This window comes from Melospiza melodia, chromosome 1 (assembly GCF_035770615.1).
Source record: "Melospiza melodia melodia isolate bMelMel2 chromosome 1, bMelMel2.pri, whole genome shotgun sequence".
Taxonomy (NCBI): domain Eukaryota; kingdom Metazoa; phylum Chordata; class Aves; order Passeriformes; family Passerellidae; genus Melospiza; species Melospiza melodia.
Window position 1 is genome coordinate 11,424,869 of NC_086194.1, and position 18,343 is coordinate 11,443,211.

Here is an 18,343-nt window from a genome sequence, read left to right on the forward strand (position 1 = left end):
TTACATGAGGGGTAGGTCTATGGTTAGAGATGAGGGATGTGTTTACCCAGGTCTGTCAGTGCATTTTCCTCACAACTTGGTGATGCACCTACAGCCCCCTCTATTCTGAGGCTTCAAGAGGAGTAAAATCAAGATGTATGTGCAAGGAGGGAGCTGAGGATTGAGGGGCTGGTGTGTGGGACATTGTACCTTGCTCTTCAGTTTTGATGTGGGATTTGCACTCCTGACACAGAGAACTCTGCTGTCCCCAGCTCTGCATGGGGAACAAAACCATACTCATGACAAAAAAAAAAAAAAAAATTAAAAAATTGTAGCCATAAGAGAAGACCTGTGTACAGCAGGGAGGATTAATAGTATGCATATATCAATGCACAGGATGCATTTATCTGCCAGCCATAAAGACTGCTGCAGCTCATTTTTTCTCTCCATTTTCTATTGTACCTGTGGAAGTGATTGTGGTAATTCCAGTGACAAACAGGAACCTGTGACTTCAGTGAGCACTGTGGCTGTAACCCACACGGGATATCCCAAAGGACTTTAGCTCACAGTGGATGTACCAAAGAACACCCCTGAGGTGGATGGGAGCAGCTGATGTGAAGCAGCTGACTAAAATATGGGAAGAAAGAAGCATGTTGAGGTCTTAGGAAATGGAATGGCAGAAGTCTGAATCAAAGGCTGATACACAGCTGGCAAATAATAGGAACAAAGAAGTGGCTAGCAGTGAGGTTACAGATATTTAGGGGTATAAATGGAACAGTCTTTGAAACACTGGAGTTACACAGGGATTTCCTTTCTTTACATCAAAATGTGGGTTATGTGTAAGTGAATATATTGTATTTCTGTGGAAAGAAAGGGTGCAGAGAGGGTCTCTGAGAGCCTCATATTTTCTTCCCTTATTAATGTGTTAAGTAGTTCTCCCTCTGACTGTGCTGCCTAGAGACAGCTATTCTTTGCAGAGCTCTTCATCTTCATCAGTGAAGGAGCAGGGACAGAGTCACAGTCCTCTCTGCCCTGATCTCTGCCCCCTCTGTGCTGGAAGCAAGAGCCAGGGCATTGTGTGACAGTGGCCATGGCTCTCCTTTCACAGTCAGCCACAGTAAATTTTGCCCAAAGCCACGGGGGTGGGGAGGGGTGGGGAGTGCTCTTGTACATAAGTTCCAAATTCAGTTCCTCTGAAACAAAAATCCCTTTCTGACACAAGCCCATTAATTGCTCACACTATGGGATGCCTGAGAAAGGATTCTTGTGCTAATCCATTTTGGAAGAAATTTTTGTGCAAGGCTTTCCATTAAAACTCATTCAAAAGGTGGATTTCCAGTGTGGAAAAGAATGGTGAGGAGGTTGCCCAAGTGGAAGGGAATCAGAAAACAAAGGCAAGGCTGCTGGGGGCTGCAGAGAAGAGTGACCCAGCAGGAGAGAGTACAAAAATTGAATATGCAAACTATGAACATGTTGTGCGTGTTTCTGAGTATCTGAAAGGTGCAAACCCCAAGGAGAGAAGTGGGCACTAAATTTAGAGCAGCAGAACTGAGGTCCTGAGATGACATCAAAGAAAATAAAAGTCAGGCTGAATAACTGGTGAAAATTATTAACAATGAGATCCATTAGGCTCGAATGGTCTCCCAAGGCACTGTTGAAAGCCCCATTGTTGATTAATTTAAATCTAGACTGGAAAGAGCACTTGGGAACAATCTTATGCTTGCAGGGAAATGGACTGGATTACTTAGTGGTCTCTCCCAGTTCTAATTTCTGTGGTCCATTTCTTCCCTCCCCTCAGTGGACCAAAAGAATGAAATCCCATCAGTTTTGCTTCTGGAGAGTGTGCAAGGAGACAGTGCTGTGTTTGTGAGCACCAGTGCCCTTTACCTTCCCTTCCTTTCCTCAGTGCGGGCTTTGCAAATCCTGAGGGAGGAGGGTCAGCCAGGCCAGGCATGCTTCACCCCCTCACCTCCCTTGAGGATTTAAAAAAAAAAAAAATCTAAATTTGTAGTGGCAGTATCAAAGTTTTTTGAGGGTTTTTTTCCTTTCATGTGAATTTGAATACTCTCCTCAAGAAGAGAGCTTGCACATAATTCCTAATTTTAAAGCAGGACTGAATTGCACTTTCCTGCCATGTCCTGACTGCAGATATCTGTGTTTCTCTAATAAGTGTTGTGCCACTGATATCTGAGCATTAAGTAAATTGACAGTTTTAGATGTAGTAAGATTCTAAATTACGGTGAGAAAGAATGAAATCCTGAATATGACTTTTGGCAGTTAAGTGCAAGAGGAACTTAATTTTATGTGGGATTTTTAAAAATTGTATTTCTTGTAATATTCTTTGGTGTACTTGCATCTAAAAACATCTTCCTATGTATTTTACTAGGCTAGTAAAGTGAAAGCAATGATTTCCAAGCCTTTATTCACCAAAGAAATTTCTTTTTTTAGGGTGAGATGCACTCCTGGTGTTGACATTGGGACAGCTTCCAGTTTGCCTTATCACAGAGCAGAATGAAAGTCTGACCTTGCCAACTCCTTGCTTGACACACTTAGGAAACAGAAGTGCCTATTTTTAATTTCCATGTTTTATGCTAATTATTACACCCATCCTTGTGCCCAATGCAATTATATGTGACACAGAGCCAAGGCCTTGTCTGCATCCAGGTTTTGAGAGGGGTTTCAATCAGAAAAATACTTTGAACAGCAGGAATGGAAAACTAAATCCAGAGTCAGTAAATGTTCAGGGAGGTAAAAAGGCTCAGTGTCTGAGAAGAGATGGGAACCAGAGCAAGCTGTGGGCACAGTGGGGAGCTGAAGCTGCCCAGAGGTCAGCAGTGCCACGTGCTGGAGACACCTACAGCTACTTCAACTGCCGAGAAATGAGGGATTCAGCTCCCTTCCCATTTTCCTGACAGTGCCTAAAACTGCTGATATGAGAGGGGTGTTTTGTCCTGCTCCTTCTGAACCTGTGCCACCAAAGAGATAAGAGGATGGAATTAGGTTAGACAGTAACAGCAATGAGAGGCTGTGTGTATGCATGTTGGGGTGCTCATCCCCAAAAGTGAAGCTCTGGTTCTGTACTTATTCCCAGCTGGTGCCTGCATTTCTCCCTGGTTTTTTTTAATGCAAAACATATAACCTGGCCTGGAGAGTTGCCCCTGAAGCTGGTTTTTTCCTGCTCTGTGCAAGGCTGCAAGATTGTGTCCCATCTCATATTTTCCATTTCTAATTAATCTGCCTTCAATTACTTTCTGTTCCTTAACCTTTATTTGACAGAAATGATGAAGAAACACTCAACGTTGCTCTTGTAGGGGGAGTCTTCATGATGCCTAAACCCACATTTTAATAGAAGTGATTGCTCTGGTGGAGCCAGAGTTTTAACTACAAAACCTCAAATGTACTTTGAGGTGGAATTTGGAAACCTAAGTCTCTTGAGCTGCAGGAATATGAGATTATGCCCATTACAGGTGCACATAACAAAATCCAGGAATAGAGTTGCAGTTGTGGAAAAGGGATAGTCTTATGGGGTTCAAAACTATTTAGAGTGAATCTGTAGATTAATGGTTTAGGGTTTACAAGTTGAGGAAACCAGATTTCTGATAAAGAGTGACATACATGGTTCTAACTACATATCTATTTACCTAGTTTAAACTATTTTGAGAAAAACTGTCATCTACTGGTGAAGTGTCAACCTTGGCAGATGTAAGAAGTCTATAATGTTTACAAGAATGTCAAATGACTTTGTGCCATGTCCTTGAGAGCATCAGGCAGCAGTAGTTGAAGAGACCTTCTGAGATCTTCAAAGGGATGTCAGCAGTTTGGGCACTCAGTTTTGATTTCAGAAGTTTAAAATCTCATGGAAACACTGAATCTCACTGGGATCAGGTTTTAGCACCCATCTAACTATGAAAATGGGATCCAGGAGCCTAAATTCCTCCTGTGCCTCTCTTCCTAAAGGAATCTGTTCTCGGCACTAATCTGTAAATCATTCACATTTTCTCTAACTGGTTTGGCCACTCGAGTGCAGCATGAGATGGAGCAGATTGGTACTCTACACATGGCCTGCGTGTTCTACTGTATTCTGCTGCTTTGCAACTTTCCTACTCATACTGAGGATTAGAAATCAATTGGACAGCAGTATTTCTGATTGTACTTAAAAGCCAGGCTTTGTGAATCTTAATGTTACTGGAAAGATCCATGGAGACATATTGTCAACTTTACTTTTTTCTGTTATTCCACTTAGCAATGATTAAGATCCATTCCATGAGATACGGATGATAATTTCCCATCTTTTATCACAGCATGAAATTTCTATTTAGGGCTCTTTTGTCCAGTTCATCATTATTTCACACAAGATAACTGAGAAGACCTCCTAATTTGCTTTTAACATCAAAATGATTGTCAGCCTTGAAAAAAAAATATATATGTAGAAGAGAGAAAATTGAAGTGAAGAATCAACTCATAATCTTTTTCCTATGAATGTTACACTGCCGTGAAAAGGACTGAACTTTCTTAATGCTTCATTTTTAACAGAAAGCATGACAAAAAGTTCCTATCAGTATTTAAGCTGCTAAGATTTGTCAAACACAAATGGGAAAATTGTGTTTAAGTAGCAGTTTCATTTTGTCCCTAATGATTATGGCAGGGGTTTTTGTTGCAAAGAGGACCTCAGCAATAATAGATCATCTCTTTACAGAGTGACAGGAACTCTTTACTGTGCCTGGTGATTTCAGGTAGAGCAAAAGCCAACCTCTCTCTATGATGCCAATAAACAGTGTGAATGCCACCAGTGTCTAGATCACAGCACTCAGTGTGAGGCTGCCACCCTGCTCTGCTCTGCTCTGGGACTTCCTTCCTCCTAGCTCTGGGGGACAGGCAGCACTGCCACACTGTCCCCTCGATGCTCTGTGTGCTGCCCTGCCTGGTGACCCCATGGTGGGACCTCAGGGGCTCCTCCTGTCACCCCAGAATCTGTGACTCTGGGCATCAGGCCCAGAGGTATGTGAGAGTGCTCTGGTTTTGCATTTGTTGCCTTGTGTTAGAAAATAATAGCTTGCTTGTCCTTCATTTTTTCAAATGTATCAGCTGACATAATAACAACAACAATATTGAAAACTACTTGTCTCTGAAAACCTTTCAATAGAAAGATACAGCAGAGCAGTGAGTCAAAATAAGATGTCCAAATTGCACCTGAGAGACAGAAGGATGGGGAGCTGGTGGGTCATCTTTCCCTGACAACCAGAAACATCAAGAAACAGCTGCTGTTGAAATGAAGTATTGGCTGATCCTGGCCAAGAGCCAAACACCCACACAGCCTCTTGCTCATTCCACTCTCCTGTGGGACTGGGAAGAAACAGAAGAAAGGCAAGACTAATGCATTGATATAATGATAGTTCATGGTTGCTTGGCAAGACAAATGCCATAAACCCATTTATCTCCCCCTTCCCCTCTCCCCAGATTTTTACTGCTGAGCACAGTGTCCTTCGGCAAGAAATACTCCCTCCATCAGCTGAGGACACCTGTCCTGGCTGTGTCCCCTCTCAGCCTCTTGCTCACCTCCAGTTTACTTGTTGGGGATAGGAGAGAGAGATAGTCTTGGCACCTGGCAAGCACATAGCCAAAATGTTGTGTTATCAATTGTGTTTTAGCCACTAATGCAAAACATGATGAGGGAAGTTGACTTGCATCATATAATGCAAGTTCTGAGCTGATGCCTTGTGTTCGACATGGTGTTATCCAGAATATCTTTTCTACAGGAGAACTGATGTTCTTAATTTAACATGTGTGAATTCATTATATCTGCAGAGAAATTGGCAGATCTGCTGTGGAGAGTCAATGTGAGTAAAGCATAGGTCCTCATATAAATATTATGCTACAATAATACTTATTGTTCTACTTGAAGATAGTCTTGGATTATAGCTCGCTGCATGACGAAGACTTGAATGCACTCACTTGTTAAACAATTTTTCTTACAATCGATCAAACAATTTTTGAGAGAAAAATCTCTCAGTGTGTTTCAGCAAAATTAGAATATGTTAGAGAACTGGCAGATTTCAAATACATTATAACATTATGCATTATAACTATTAAATAATTGACTTAAACTCTTCAATCTTTTGAAACATTTAGTTCAAGATCAGTTATGTGAGTTTTTTAGTTATTATTATATTCAATTATTGTATTACATCAGATAAGATCACATCAGCTGCTATCTAGTGTGGTAAATTGCTCCTGCCTAGGCCAATACTTTTAAGATTGTCTTGATGTTTGCTAAACAACTAAACTTACTTTCACAAAAAAGCATGGAGATTTTAATTGTCATCACAATTCAGAGCAAAGCATTTCTAAATGCTTTGGACTGCCTGTTTCACTGACTAGCATTTTATTACTGTAGAACATTCTCGGTCCATCAATAACATAATTTTCCACATTTTTTTTTCTTTCTTATGCATTGGAATTTGCCCGGGGTGCTACAGCATAAGTCAATTACAGTGGCCAAACGTAATTCTCTTTGGTTTCCCTGGGAAATTGAAATGACAGAAAAAATGTCAGAGTTCAGAAAAAGAAAACCAATCTAGCGCACTTCTTTTTTTGTCTGTAGAGATCTTGCATTATCTTAACAGCAGTTATCACAAAATCCCATTGTGCTTTTTACCAGCTTTGCCTGGAAACTGTACAAGCACAGATAAATCTGCTTCTAGTCAGGATGACAGTAAATTGAAGCGAAGGTAAAAACAAATCAGTTTTTGTCACTTATGGTACTGAATGCAACAAGACATTTCCAGATTTGTTTTTGTTGATGTCATTAGTAAATTGTTTACAGAGATCTAAGACAGCTTCTGCCATTTTTTTTTTGTTAAAAACACAGGGAATTTGTACTCATTTGAGTGCTTGATGTGGAAAACCTGCCTGTGCTATCTTTGAAAACTGTGTGTTGAGGTCCTTGCTGCTTCTGGGAACGATGGTGAAGAAGAGACCACAAATCTACAACTTTAGTACAGAAAATAATGACACAAATGACAGATGATTCATCTTGCCTTGGTTGGCTGAGATTCTTGTCCTGGAAAGAACTCAAATCATCCTGCAGAATATACTCAGATAAGGCCGTTTCTAGATTTGCATCTTCTGTGAATCACCTTATATCTCCAAGTTTCTTTTCTGGGTTCCACAAAAGCAGTGAGATATTGACAAATTGGATGGCTTACAGATTGAACAAATTCATGAGAGGGAATTTAGAATTGAAAAGGAAGCCTTGAGGGAAATAGTTTGTGAACATAAGTAAAATTATACTTTGTCCTAATGCTGAATAAGATGAAATATGAAATACAGATTTGTAAAATCCCACTAAGGGCATGGGACCCACCAAAAAAAAAACAAACAGCATAAGGACACTTTCATCCTTCTAAAGAAGAGACACAGACAGCCCCCAATGCCCAGAAAGGGTAAGAAAGTCTGGAAGTGCCCTTTTCTTCCCCTAGCACTGCAGGCACTCAGCAGCCATACTTTGGGAATTTTGACTCCTTCCAGTCACAGTTCTTCTCATATATTGTGGGTCTTTAATGTGCTTCTTTGGACATGTAGAAATAAGGCTGCAGTGGCTCAATCATGCTTTATAAAGCTGGTCTATATAAGAATGTAGGAGTAGCTCCTTGTCAAAGAAGAATGGGATGAAATTCCTACAGGCATTTCTTACAATTCTTACATTAAATGTAATCTCCCTTGTGCTCTCCCCCTACATGTGGCTAAAGCAACAGTTCTTGGCTCCTGTAGCTTAGTTTCTTATTAAAAGTATATTTAAACATTCTTCCTTGTGCTTCTGCTTGGAAAGAGCTCATCTAAATAAACTATAGTGCTTTGTTTAAATCTGATTAGAGTCACAGTCAAGAAATCTGACAATGACAAGGTATGGTGGGTCTAGTGTGCATCTTTCACATCCCAAAGTCAATCACACTTCCTTTTAATTTTCCTTCATACTGAATATGGTTACTTATTCTTTTCACATCAGAAAGGAGATGCTCAGCACAGAAATCTTATCTGCATTTAGGCTCTGTGGCTGGAAAAGATCCATCAGAAAATCCTGTCTCCATCCTGCTGTCTTGCAATATTCACGAGTGTCCCTACTGAACCTAGCTAATGTAATTGTTGAAAGGAAGGAGTGAGACAAGCCTGGATGAATTATATATGCCTTTCCCCTCCGAGCTTATCTTCTCATTCCTGTACTGGACCCACTGCTCCATGTGTCAGAGAGAGAATGAAGTTTATGGAAGCCTCTCCACTGCTGACATCCTCATAAATACTGAGGTGCCCCACCTGGGGGGTGCTTGCATCCATGCAACTGTTTCATCAAAGCACTGAAGAGTTCCACACAGTATGTGTCAATCAATCAAGTCTTTATAGGAGTGAATACCAAATTTTGGCCCTGCTGCTGGTAAATGTAAGTATTTCCCATGGCTAGAGAAGAGCAGAACTAAAATTACACATACTGTGGGTTTGGTTTTTTTGACTGGAAAGCACATTTGTTTCTGTTGCCAGTCTAAAACAAAGTTTATGTTGTATAACAAGAACTTGGTGTATTCAGACCTAAGAAAGTAATTAATAAATAATGCTACTTTTATTGATAACTCTCTCCCCCATCTGTAAGGAAATGAAAAATCAGAGAGGGCTGCATTTTGTCCTGTAAACAAAGAAATGTAGCAACGTATTTATGAATAAATCTTCAACTCTGTTGCCAATATTTTCTGTGTGAATTTACTTGAGGTGTAAATATTTAATGCTTCTTTTCACTGCATTACTATTCATTTTTTCTGTGTGGGAGTAAAGTCATCCTTCAGTATTGTGAACCAGGTAAATAATGTATTACTTAGTCATGAAAAATGCCAGAGGAAAATAAATGAGAGAATATCTTACCTTTGGTCATCACAATGCCTGCAAGAGTTTTGTGGCGTGCATGCATGGAAGTGAAATTGTCTGTCAGCTCCTGGAACTTCTGTGCAACCATTTGGTATACAGAGTCAGCAAAATCCTGAAAGAGACAGTCAGAAAGAATTGTTTCACTCCTTTGACTGAGGAACCTGGGCATTTCTGCAGATTAGTCACCTGATGTCAGCTGCTGAGAGGTCCACTGTAGAATTAAACACCACCTATCTGAGCAAAGATAAAACAAGTATCCCTCCTTCAACTTCCTACATCACCCTCAGAAATGGCAAAATAGCTGTATGAAAGCCAAGAGACCCATTTTGATAGGACTGGGGGTAAAGGGAGAAGATTTAGAGGCTGAACCTTTTTCCAGTCTCTTATGGGTCCAGCACCAGTTCACAGGAACTGAAAGCACTTTATTATAGTAAGCTAAAGAGCTGGACCTGTGTCCCACAAAACCACTTATTTCTGTGAGCCCACAGAAAATTTCCAATTTCCCACTGAAGACTGAGAACTGAGTTGAGGCCTGGTTTATCAGTAAAAAACACCTATTTCTGCATTCAAAGTGAGTTTTTAATGACCCACAGCTATTAAGGCAAAGCAATCAGCTCAGGAATCTGCCAGAGGAGCACAATGATCTGTCCTGCTTCTACCTTGGCAGGATGATGGGGAGTCTTTACTTGCATATCCTGCCAAAGATGCTGCTTGCAGTTCATGGGTGTGCAGTGGTCTGGGAGGGACTGGTCTGCCATGTCTCTTCCTGAGCATGGAATCTTTTTTGAAAGGTCAGATTTTCCCATGGACTGGGCACTGGAGAGTGTGTGGTCTGAACCCTCAGGTATGAATGAGTCCAATCACCAGGGAGAGTCTTGGGAACCTGGTTACTAAAACAGAGCAGATTAAAAGGGTCTAAAAAAGTGAATTCTGCAGACTCTGCATGGATGAGCATGAACATAAACCAGCTCTGGTGCTCCTGAGAGCACCATGACTTGGAATGATTCCCTACTGCAATGTTTGGTATCTTTTCATTTACTTAATCTCTGAGTTTTGTTTTGCACTGAGCCTCTCAAGCATACATTAGAGATAAGTCAGTGGAACACTCCTTGTGAGCATGAGTTGTTCTTAAAGTGCTTTGCAAGTCTGAACATAAAAAAGTAACATCCAAATGATTTTTTTTCCAGATATATGACTTCTTGTAGGGAATCAAGCTAAAATTACAAATCCTTCTGGAAGCAGTTCCTGGGAGCTGGAGTTTACTCTGGGGTGCTGACAGACACCTCCTGGCATCCTGGAATCTGGTTAGCCCCACGTGATTGTGCCTTTGTTAGGAAAAGGGGCTCAAGGAAGAAACAATTCCATTTTTTTCTTCTGGTGTTGGGATATGCTACCTGGGGGTGATCCTGGTAAAATAGACCCCCTTTAATCCACTTGGTTTCATTAAGTGTGTTCATGACACACATGGAAGAGATGCTGAGTCTGATACACAACTTCCCTCACCCTGAAATATCAACAGCTACATGGAAATAAGGAAATGTGTATTTAAGAAGATCACATTCATTCTTTTCCTCCCCAAACACAATCAAAAGGTTGGTGTTTAACAGTGTTTTAAACTGGGAGAACACACAGCTACTTCTCAGAGGAAAGCAGGTTCTAACTCACAAATATCAGTAATGCTACTGCCATTAAGTGCCTCTGCAGGCTCTACACCATATGTTTCTACAGTTTGTTGTAGAAATTCAGCTTAATTTTAAAACATTATTATGGTAAGTATAAAAAAAATCTAATTAAATAAAACATAACAACACTTAGGCAAACCCCTTTTCATAAAACCTGGAATATTTTTTCTGTGTACAATCCTTGTAAGTGATTGCAATTTGCTCAAATACATAGAGGATAGGATTTCTTTGACACAATAATTTTTCCTTGTTTCTCTAAACCTAGCTTTCCAAGGTACTGTTCTGGGAACAAACCATTTGCCCAAAACACAGTTTAATATAACATGAATAAAATATGCTGTCTTGTTGCAGAAGAAGAAAAGAGGCATATAAAGTCTTTCTGGGAGATGCATGCAAAATTCCACACTGGAATTAGACGAAAACTAAGAAAAATTATCAAGAACAGTTTGACAGTTCCTAAATGGAATTTCATTTCCACTGCATTTATACCTCTTCTAATCTAATTGTCCACAATTACCATGTGAGTGAGGTACTGCTCATACAGAGCTTCTGAAGGATGAATTTTGGGTCAATTCTCATTTGCCAAGCATCAAGGCACCCTTGTGATATAAACGCAATTACGGTCGCTTTACAGATGAATGAGTGAAGGCACTAAAAGGGTGAGGGACTGGTCCAGGGGAATAGCACAGAGCTGGGCACAGCCAGGTGTTCTGATTTCCTGATGCTCTGGTTAAGTGCTCAGTGCTGGAACACTGCCTGTCTTTCATAATATGAAAGTTTGTTTCTCAGCTTGTTTTCCCTGCTGAAGAGTGACTTCATCCATAATGAAAAACTAAAGTGTATTTGCAGAACCGATATAACTTGGCCCCATATGGTGGACTGAAAATCTGATCAGCTTTATTTAGACTAAAAGGATGGGGTGGGGGGAGGGGGGATGGGGGGGGAGGAGTATCTCAATAAAAATATCTGCACCATCATTTAAAAAAGAATCAAATCATAAATGTCATCTGCTGCAGTGCTGCAGTCCAATCCGTGTCTGCATTTCTACTGTACCGTCCAAATCTGCATCCCAGGGCATTCTGCACTCATTAAGAGTTAATTAGCTCAGAGGCACATACAATTCCTAAAAGAATAATTTTAAAAATGCTAAACAGAACAAATAACTTTTAACTTTGGATTTAGAAATTCCCCATAGTCAGAGCTTTCTTTACTTCATTTGGCAGTGGGTTCCAAAGCCAGAGAGCAAAGAGACTCACTAAAGGCGAAATAACGACATGACTTCAGATAACATATAAGGGCGATAAGAAATTCAGCATTTGCTGATCTCAGGGAGTGACCTGGGACATTAAAGAACAGCAAATCCATTAAACATGAAGCCTCTTAGCTAAAATAACTCAGGCGAACATTTTTTTGTCTTGATTCCATTGCCTAAAAGGATGCCAGTGAAACTCATGGAAGCAAAGGAGTAACAAAGATGAATACATGGGGAATGCTGGAAAAAGAACCAGGAAGAGTGTTTAACCTGAGAGAGGTCATTTCCAGGATATCATGTTGCCCTAAATTTCCAAATGGATATTCCAAAGCAAAATGGAAAGGAGGAAAAGAAGTGGTTTATTTTTTCAAATGGAGAAAAATAAGGAAGAGGTGCATGGCTCAGCCCCACAAGAGATTTGATACTCTGAAGATTGCTCCTCCTTGTGCAGCATTAATTTCAGAGCTCTGAACACGCCGGTCCTGTAAGTTGGCCAAGCTGGGTGTGGCATTGGGTTCCTCACCTACACCCATCCATGCAGCACCCTGCTTTCCCTCTAGCACATACCAGAGCAGCTATTTGGCTTGACCTAGTTCTGTGAAATGAAATCAGTGACAGCATTTCTGCCTATTTAGAACCTTAAGATTGGTTCTCAATGTTTCTTAGAAAACCTTAAATGGTTACAGACATATCTAATGCACACAGGACAGATATGGTGGAGATAAGAGTGGCTGCATTTATCCCTGCTCAGTGGAGAACCACAGATTTCATTCCAGATATTTTCTAGCTTTACTTTTAAACAATAATCCTAGACTACTAAAGGATACATATTCAGATGGTTATTCCTGAGGGGATATAAACCAGAAAAATCCAACTATTTATGGCTATTGTGAGTGTTATTGAACTTTAAGGATCCAGGCTAGACTATATTATCTGCCATCAGAAGTAACTTATAAACCATCTGCAAAAGGAATGGTTCTTTTCTTCTATCAAAACAATCTCAGAGAAAAGTTGTGTTTGGTGATACCACAGTTCCTACTGCCAGATATGAGTGAAAATAAAAGTCTCCATCTGGAGTAAATACAAGAGCCAAATACATCTTGGCAGCTTCTGAACAGCTATCAGGTTAGTAAAAGAAAAAGGGAAAGTTTCTGAAGATGAAGGAAAAATAAGAGTAGAAACTTACCTTGTAAAAGAGAAATCCAGTGCAATTAATAGAATGCATGCAATTGCTCTGATCATGTAATGGCAGAGAAATTGAAGCCCAGGGCAGGGGGACAGGGGTGAAAAAATTAGAAAGATATGGACAGTCAGAAATTTGAAATTGTTTTCCATTCTACATGGAAGAATAAATGGTGAAATGCTTCTTGAGTGCTGAACCTAGGAGGGATTTATGCCTAGGGGCTTAATCCCCTTGGAACACTGGGGCCTGGTACAGATCACCACTGAAGCCAGTGGAAGGATTCCTGACTCTTGCACGTTCCAGACAAGGCTCAAGTGGCAGGGATGGGAGCTCAGGCATGCCCATACCCTGGCCAGGCAGGGTGAGCTCCATCACTCTGGATTTGGGTGCATGTTGGGAGTAAAAAGCAGGAGTCAGGGGAAGAATTGACCTTCAAGGTGCTGAGTTTTTTTAAAATCCTCTGCTTTGATTTGCCTGCTATCAAAATCTTTTCATAGGTTCTCACATAAATTCTTCTATACAAAAAATAATTGTCTCAGACAGACAAGGTCAGTCTTGTGAATACAGTGAGTGATACAAGTAAGGCAAAGAAGACTCCTTGACCCCCATCCAAGGGCAAATCTGCCCTAGGTAGCACTCAGACATTGAATATTGCCTAAATGCCCTCTGCCTCTAATGGAAACAAGTTTCTTGCTCAGGCTGCTGGCAGAAGAAAGAAAACATAATGCTAAATTGTTCACTGAGAAATCCTACAGTACTTAATGAGCTGTATTTTAACATATACAAGGAGTCTGGAAAGATGAAAAATAGATGTCATTACTATTATAACTGCATTGTGATGTCTGAAGTATTCATCTGTCCTTGATTAGTATATCAAATTACTTCTGTTATCCACAAAAGAAAATCAAACTTTAGATCACACCATTACAGAACCAAAAACTTTTAGGGATTTCTCAGCACTAATATTTCAAATGGTATAAATAATTAAATGTGTTCAAGTTTGCAATGGGAGTCTTCAGGGTAAAACTGACATTCAGCAGGAGTAGTAAGGATATTAAAATCAATAGATTATAAAGGAGAAAGCCTTTAGTAAACATTTTCTATTGAAATCCTGTCTTAGGGTTTATAGGGTAGAAATATCAAAAAGGTTAGATTTGCATATGGATGGGAAGAAATATTCTACTATACAGATATCACTAAAGGCTCTGTTTTTGCTGTCTCCCAAGTACTTTATTTCCAGAATCTCACTGACATTTGGGGGCTAGATGTTGAACACGATGAATGGGGATCAGGTTGAATTAAGTTCACAACTCTCTTCAGATAAAAGGAGATGCACACCCAGTTCATTTCACTGCCCAAGAGGGAAACACACACTCATTGACAGTGGGAGTTTGTATGTTTTTCCTGCAGGGAACTCTCACTGTCTAAATGGGAGGGGAGGAAAACACAGCACAGAGATCAATCCTGAAGAGCTGCTCCTGGTCAGGCTGTTTAGCAAATTGCTACACATTTTTTTTTCCCAGGCTTGTAAATAAGTTTGCTGTAGTTAGTTGGAGATTCATTGATAAGTGATAGTACCCTCAAGTCAATGAATTAGTCAGGCTCTTCCCAGGTACTACATCATCTTCAAGATGCAGCCTTGAGCAGAGAAATAGCTGAGGGTCATGGCTTGCCCTCCATCATCAGTCTTCTGAAATCAATTTAGTGCCAGGGGCTCCCCCAGCACAGTGGAGAGGAATGGAGAAGAATGTGGACAGAAGGAAGGAAGTGGCGGAAGGAAGGAAGGAAGTGGCGGAAGGAAGTGGCGGAAGGAAGTGGCGGAAGTGGCGGAAGTGGCGGAAGTGGCGGAAGTGGCGGAAGTGGTGGAAGGAAGGAAGGAAGGAAGGAAGGAAGGAAGGAAGGAAGGAAGGAAGGAAGGAAGGAAGGAAGGAAGGAAGGAAGGAAGGAAGGAAGGAAGGAAGGAGGGAAGGAAGGAGGGAAGGAAGGAGGGAAGTGGCGGAAGGAAGGAAGGAAGGAAGGAAGGAAGGAAGGAAGGAAGGAAGGAAGGAAGGAAGGAAGGAAGGAAGGAAGGAAGGAAGGAAGGAAGGAAGGAAGGAAGGAAGGAAGGAAGGAAGGAAGGAAGGAAGGAAGGAAGGAAGGAAGGAAGGAAGGAAGGAAGGAAGGAAGGAAGGAAGGAGGGAAGGAAGGAAGGAAGTGGCGGAAGGAAGGAAGTGGCGGAAGTGGCGGAAGTGGCGGAAGTGGCGGAAGTGGCGGAAGTGGCGGAAGTGGCGGAAGTGGCGGAAGGAAGGAAGGAAGGAAGGAAGGAAGGAAGGAAGGAAGGAAGGAAGGAAGGAAGGAAGGAAGGAAGGAAGGAAGGAAGGAAGGAAGGAAGGAAGGAAGGAAGGAAGGAAGGAAGGAAGGAAGGAAGGAAGGAAGGAAGGAAGGAAGGAAGGAAGGAAGGAAGGAAGGAAGGTGGAAGCTGGAGGCTGGGCTCATTCTTTACCCTCCTTCCTTGGTAAAAAGGGACAATTTTCACCCACATTTCAGGGAAATTGGGAGGCAAATGGCACTGTCAGTGATGAGACCCTCCAAGCAGAGTCACACAAGGGCTTTGCAGCCAGACTGGAGGCTGCAGTCCACAGCCTATCATAACTCAGCCCTCCTTCAGCATGTGCAGGCATTTGCAGATTATTACTCAAAGAACAAGGCTCTGCCAGGGAATTCATTGTGGCTCTTTCCTTGAGATGTACAGGAATTATTTCTCACTGATCATAACTCTCAGAGTATTGATCATTATGTCTGGTTCTGGCTTACCCCTGAGGGTCACTGTATATGGGCTTTGTTTTATCTTAGATGGCTGTGGTTTTATTTTGTCTGGCTGTGTGTTTCATTTCAGCTGAACTGTGCTGATATATCCTGTGAACATCCTGACTCAGAGAGGTCTTCTCAGTTGTGCCATTTAGAGGGGGATGGGGCTTGTGCTGCACAGGCTGCATGTGGCAGCATCTGGGTACACATTTCCACATGGAGCTTTTAATGAAAACTCCAATAAAGCACTCCTGACACTAAGTATCCCCACAGTTTTCTTATCAAGATTGATGAGGAAGATCAACAGATCCTATTGATTCAGTCAAAAGAATCACTTTCACCACCCTCCCCCATCTGTTCATAGTCCTATTACAAATGTTTTAGCTACATATGATGCTGAGCTACCTCAATGAATTCCTGATTTCTGTGATCATCAAATGTCCCAAATTTGCTCTGCATTTATTAAGGCTCCTCAGTGGCTTAGCTGACCTGGGCTGGCTTGGCCAGTTTGTGCAGATTGTGAGATAGGCTCCTGGGCTCAGAGTGATTATTTGCTGTCTACTTCCCTCTCCTCCCTCACCCTGGCTGGAGGCTGATTGCTCTGCTAATTTCCCAGGCCCCACAAAACATATTTGCCTCCACGCTGTTGCTTCTGTCATTAGTGATCATTTACTAAATATCAGCACTGTGCTGGCTGCTGTGTGCAGCAGACTTTGAACATAGTCCCTGTGTGGCAGACAGAAGAATGATGAAATGCCCCAAAAGATCCAACAATGGGATTTAAAAAAAGACAATTCCTTCTCTCACCCATTTTTCTTTTGTGCCTCACAGTAAACTTAGGGGCTTTATAAAAACTATAGCACTGCCTGTGCTGGAGTTGGGAGGATACAGAATACATGGAAAAATTAAGATGAGAAAAAGGTGGAATGGGAGGATTGGTTAAGGTCCCTCTTTGGTAAAACTTGGCATTAGGTTTCCCAATGACCTCTTTAGGTTTTAGATTTGACCCTATTTTAATGAATGGGGAGATCTGCTAAAAAACATAATAAGATTTTGCTGAATTGTTCATACACCCAGCATATGCTCCAGCAATGCTTAAAGACTGTGGTAGGTTTCTCACTTATTATATTTCTTGAGTGGCTAAATGCCAGCTGAATGACCTCCACTGCATCTGAAACTCTTTTACTAGGGACCACAAAAGTCTCCTGATAAAATTTGTTATAAATATTTTCAGTAAAATTTTTAGTCATAACTGGCAAAGAGGATCTGTTTAGAAGTTCACAGATTTTTATCTTAAAATATTGAATTTTTATACATAAATATCAAGTTTAAAATGGGGGAAACGCACCCAAAGTTTTATTGGGGCATTTGAGGGTAATGGGAATGGACAAATTTAGAAACCAAAAGCTGTGATAAAAGTTCTGCCATAATGAAAAAAGTTTCTGAATTTGTACCTGAGTACCACTATGGGATCCTGTAAATGAGATTAATCAGTGTTAAATATCTCAAAAGAAATATATAGTCACAGCGGGAAGTAAAAAGATCAAAGTGAAATTTATTCTACAAGCTCAGTGAAAAAAATTGGTCTGTTTTCTCAATATATGCCTTGACTACAGGGAATCAATCAAACAATATAATGTATCTTTTTATTTGTTTCAGAAACCCCTGGAGTGACTGAAAGAAAATAGAACACATAAAATAAGCATACTATTGAAAAAGGAAACGCTGTCAAATCCAAATGCCTCAGCTCCTCCAAAAAGTAAGGTTTTTTATTCAGTAGGAAAACATTTTGCATAAAGGTTTAATTAGAATCTTTAAATTTACATTAGTGTGCTAATGTTAGGATGCTAATGTATGAGCCCCCTCTATTTGAGGTTGATTCACTGCTGTCTGCATTCATCTTGCTCTAAAGAGATGCTACCAATAGGTAGCATTTCAATGCATTCAGAGGAAACAAGCTTTTCCACTGACATGAGCAGTTGTTCCCTGAAGGAGGCCGTGCTTGGTTGCCAGCTTTGCTCCTTCTGCATACAGCTCTGGTAATGAAGAATGTCCACAGCAATTTTGCAGAATAATTCCTGAAGTCAATACTGCACCTGCTAACAAACACCAGAAAGGAATGGTTGTTTGTTTGCCTTTTTGCTTTTCTTTTACTGATCATTAATCCAAAAGCCTTCTTCCTAGAGAGGCACACATAAGGTTGGCTGCAAGTGCTGAATAATTCAAAAAATGAAGTAGTGTTCGCTTTGCAGCCTTGTTCCTGCTTTAGGACAAGCCTCAGGTGTCAAGCTGTTGTACACTACAGATATTAAATTAGCACCAATGGGTTTTCTTTAACTAGATAAAAGCTCTGTAAAGCCACCAGTGTCTAAGAAAGGCTAACTCTGTAAAAACGCTTTTATGGTCTCTATAAAAATCCTAGATTTTAGATTAATATTATGAATTGCCTCTCTTTAATAAAATCAATCCTTTATCTGAGAAATGTCTTTTCAGTTTTCAGTTTCCTTGCTTTATCTTGGTTAGGTGCATTAAAATGAATATCCTTTGGAA

The 18,343-nt window shown here is 40.8% G+C and overlaps 1 protein-coding gene across 1 annotated transcript in view; it reads right to left on the minus strand.

The window, feature by feature from the left end:
• Positions 1 to 18,343, minus strand: part of ADARB2 (adenosine deaminase RNA specific B2 (inactive)) — a 307,788-nt gene that overhangs the window by 51,089 nt on the left and 238,356 nt on the right. Inside the window, exon 4 of the mRNA XM_063148211.1 lies at positions 8,887 to 9,001. Within this exon, the coding sequence (XP_063004281.1) occupies positions 8,887 to 9,001 (115 nt within the window). The remainder of the gene's footprint in view (positions 1 to 8,886; positions 9,002 to 18,343) is intronic.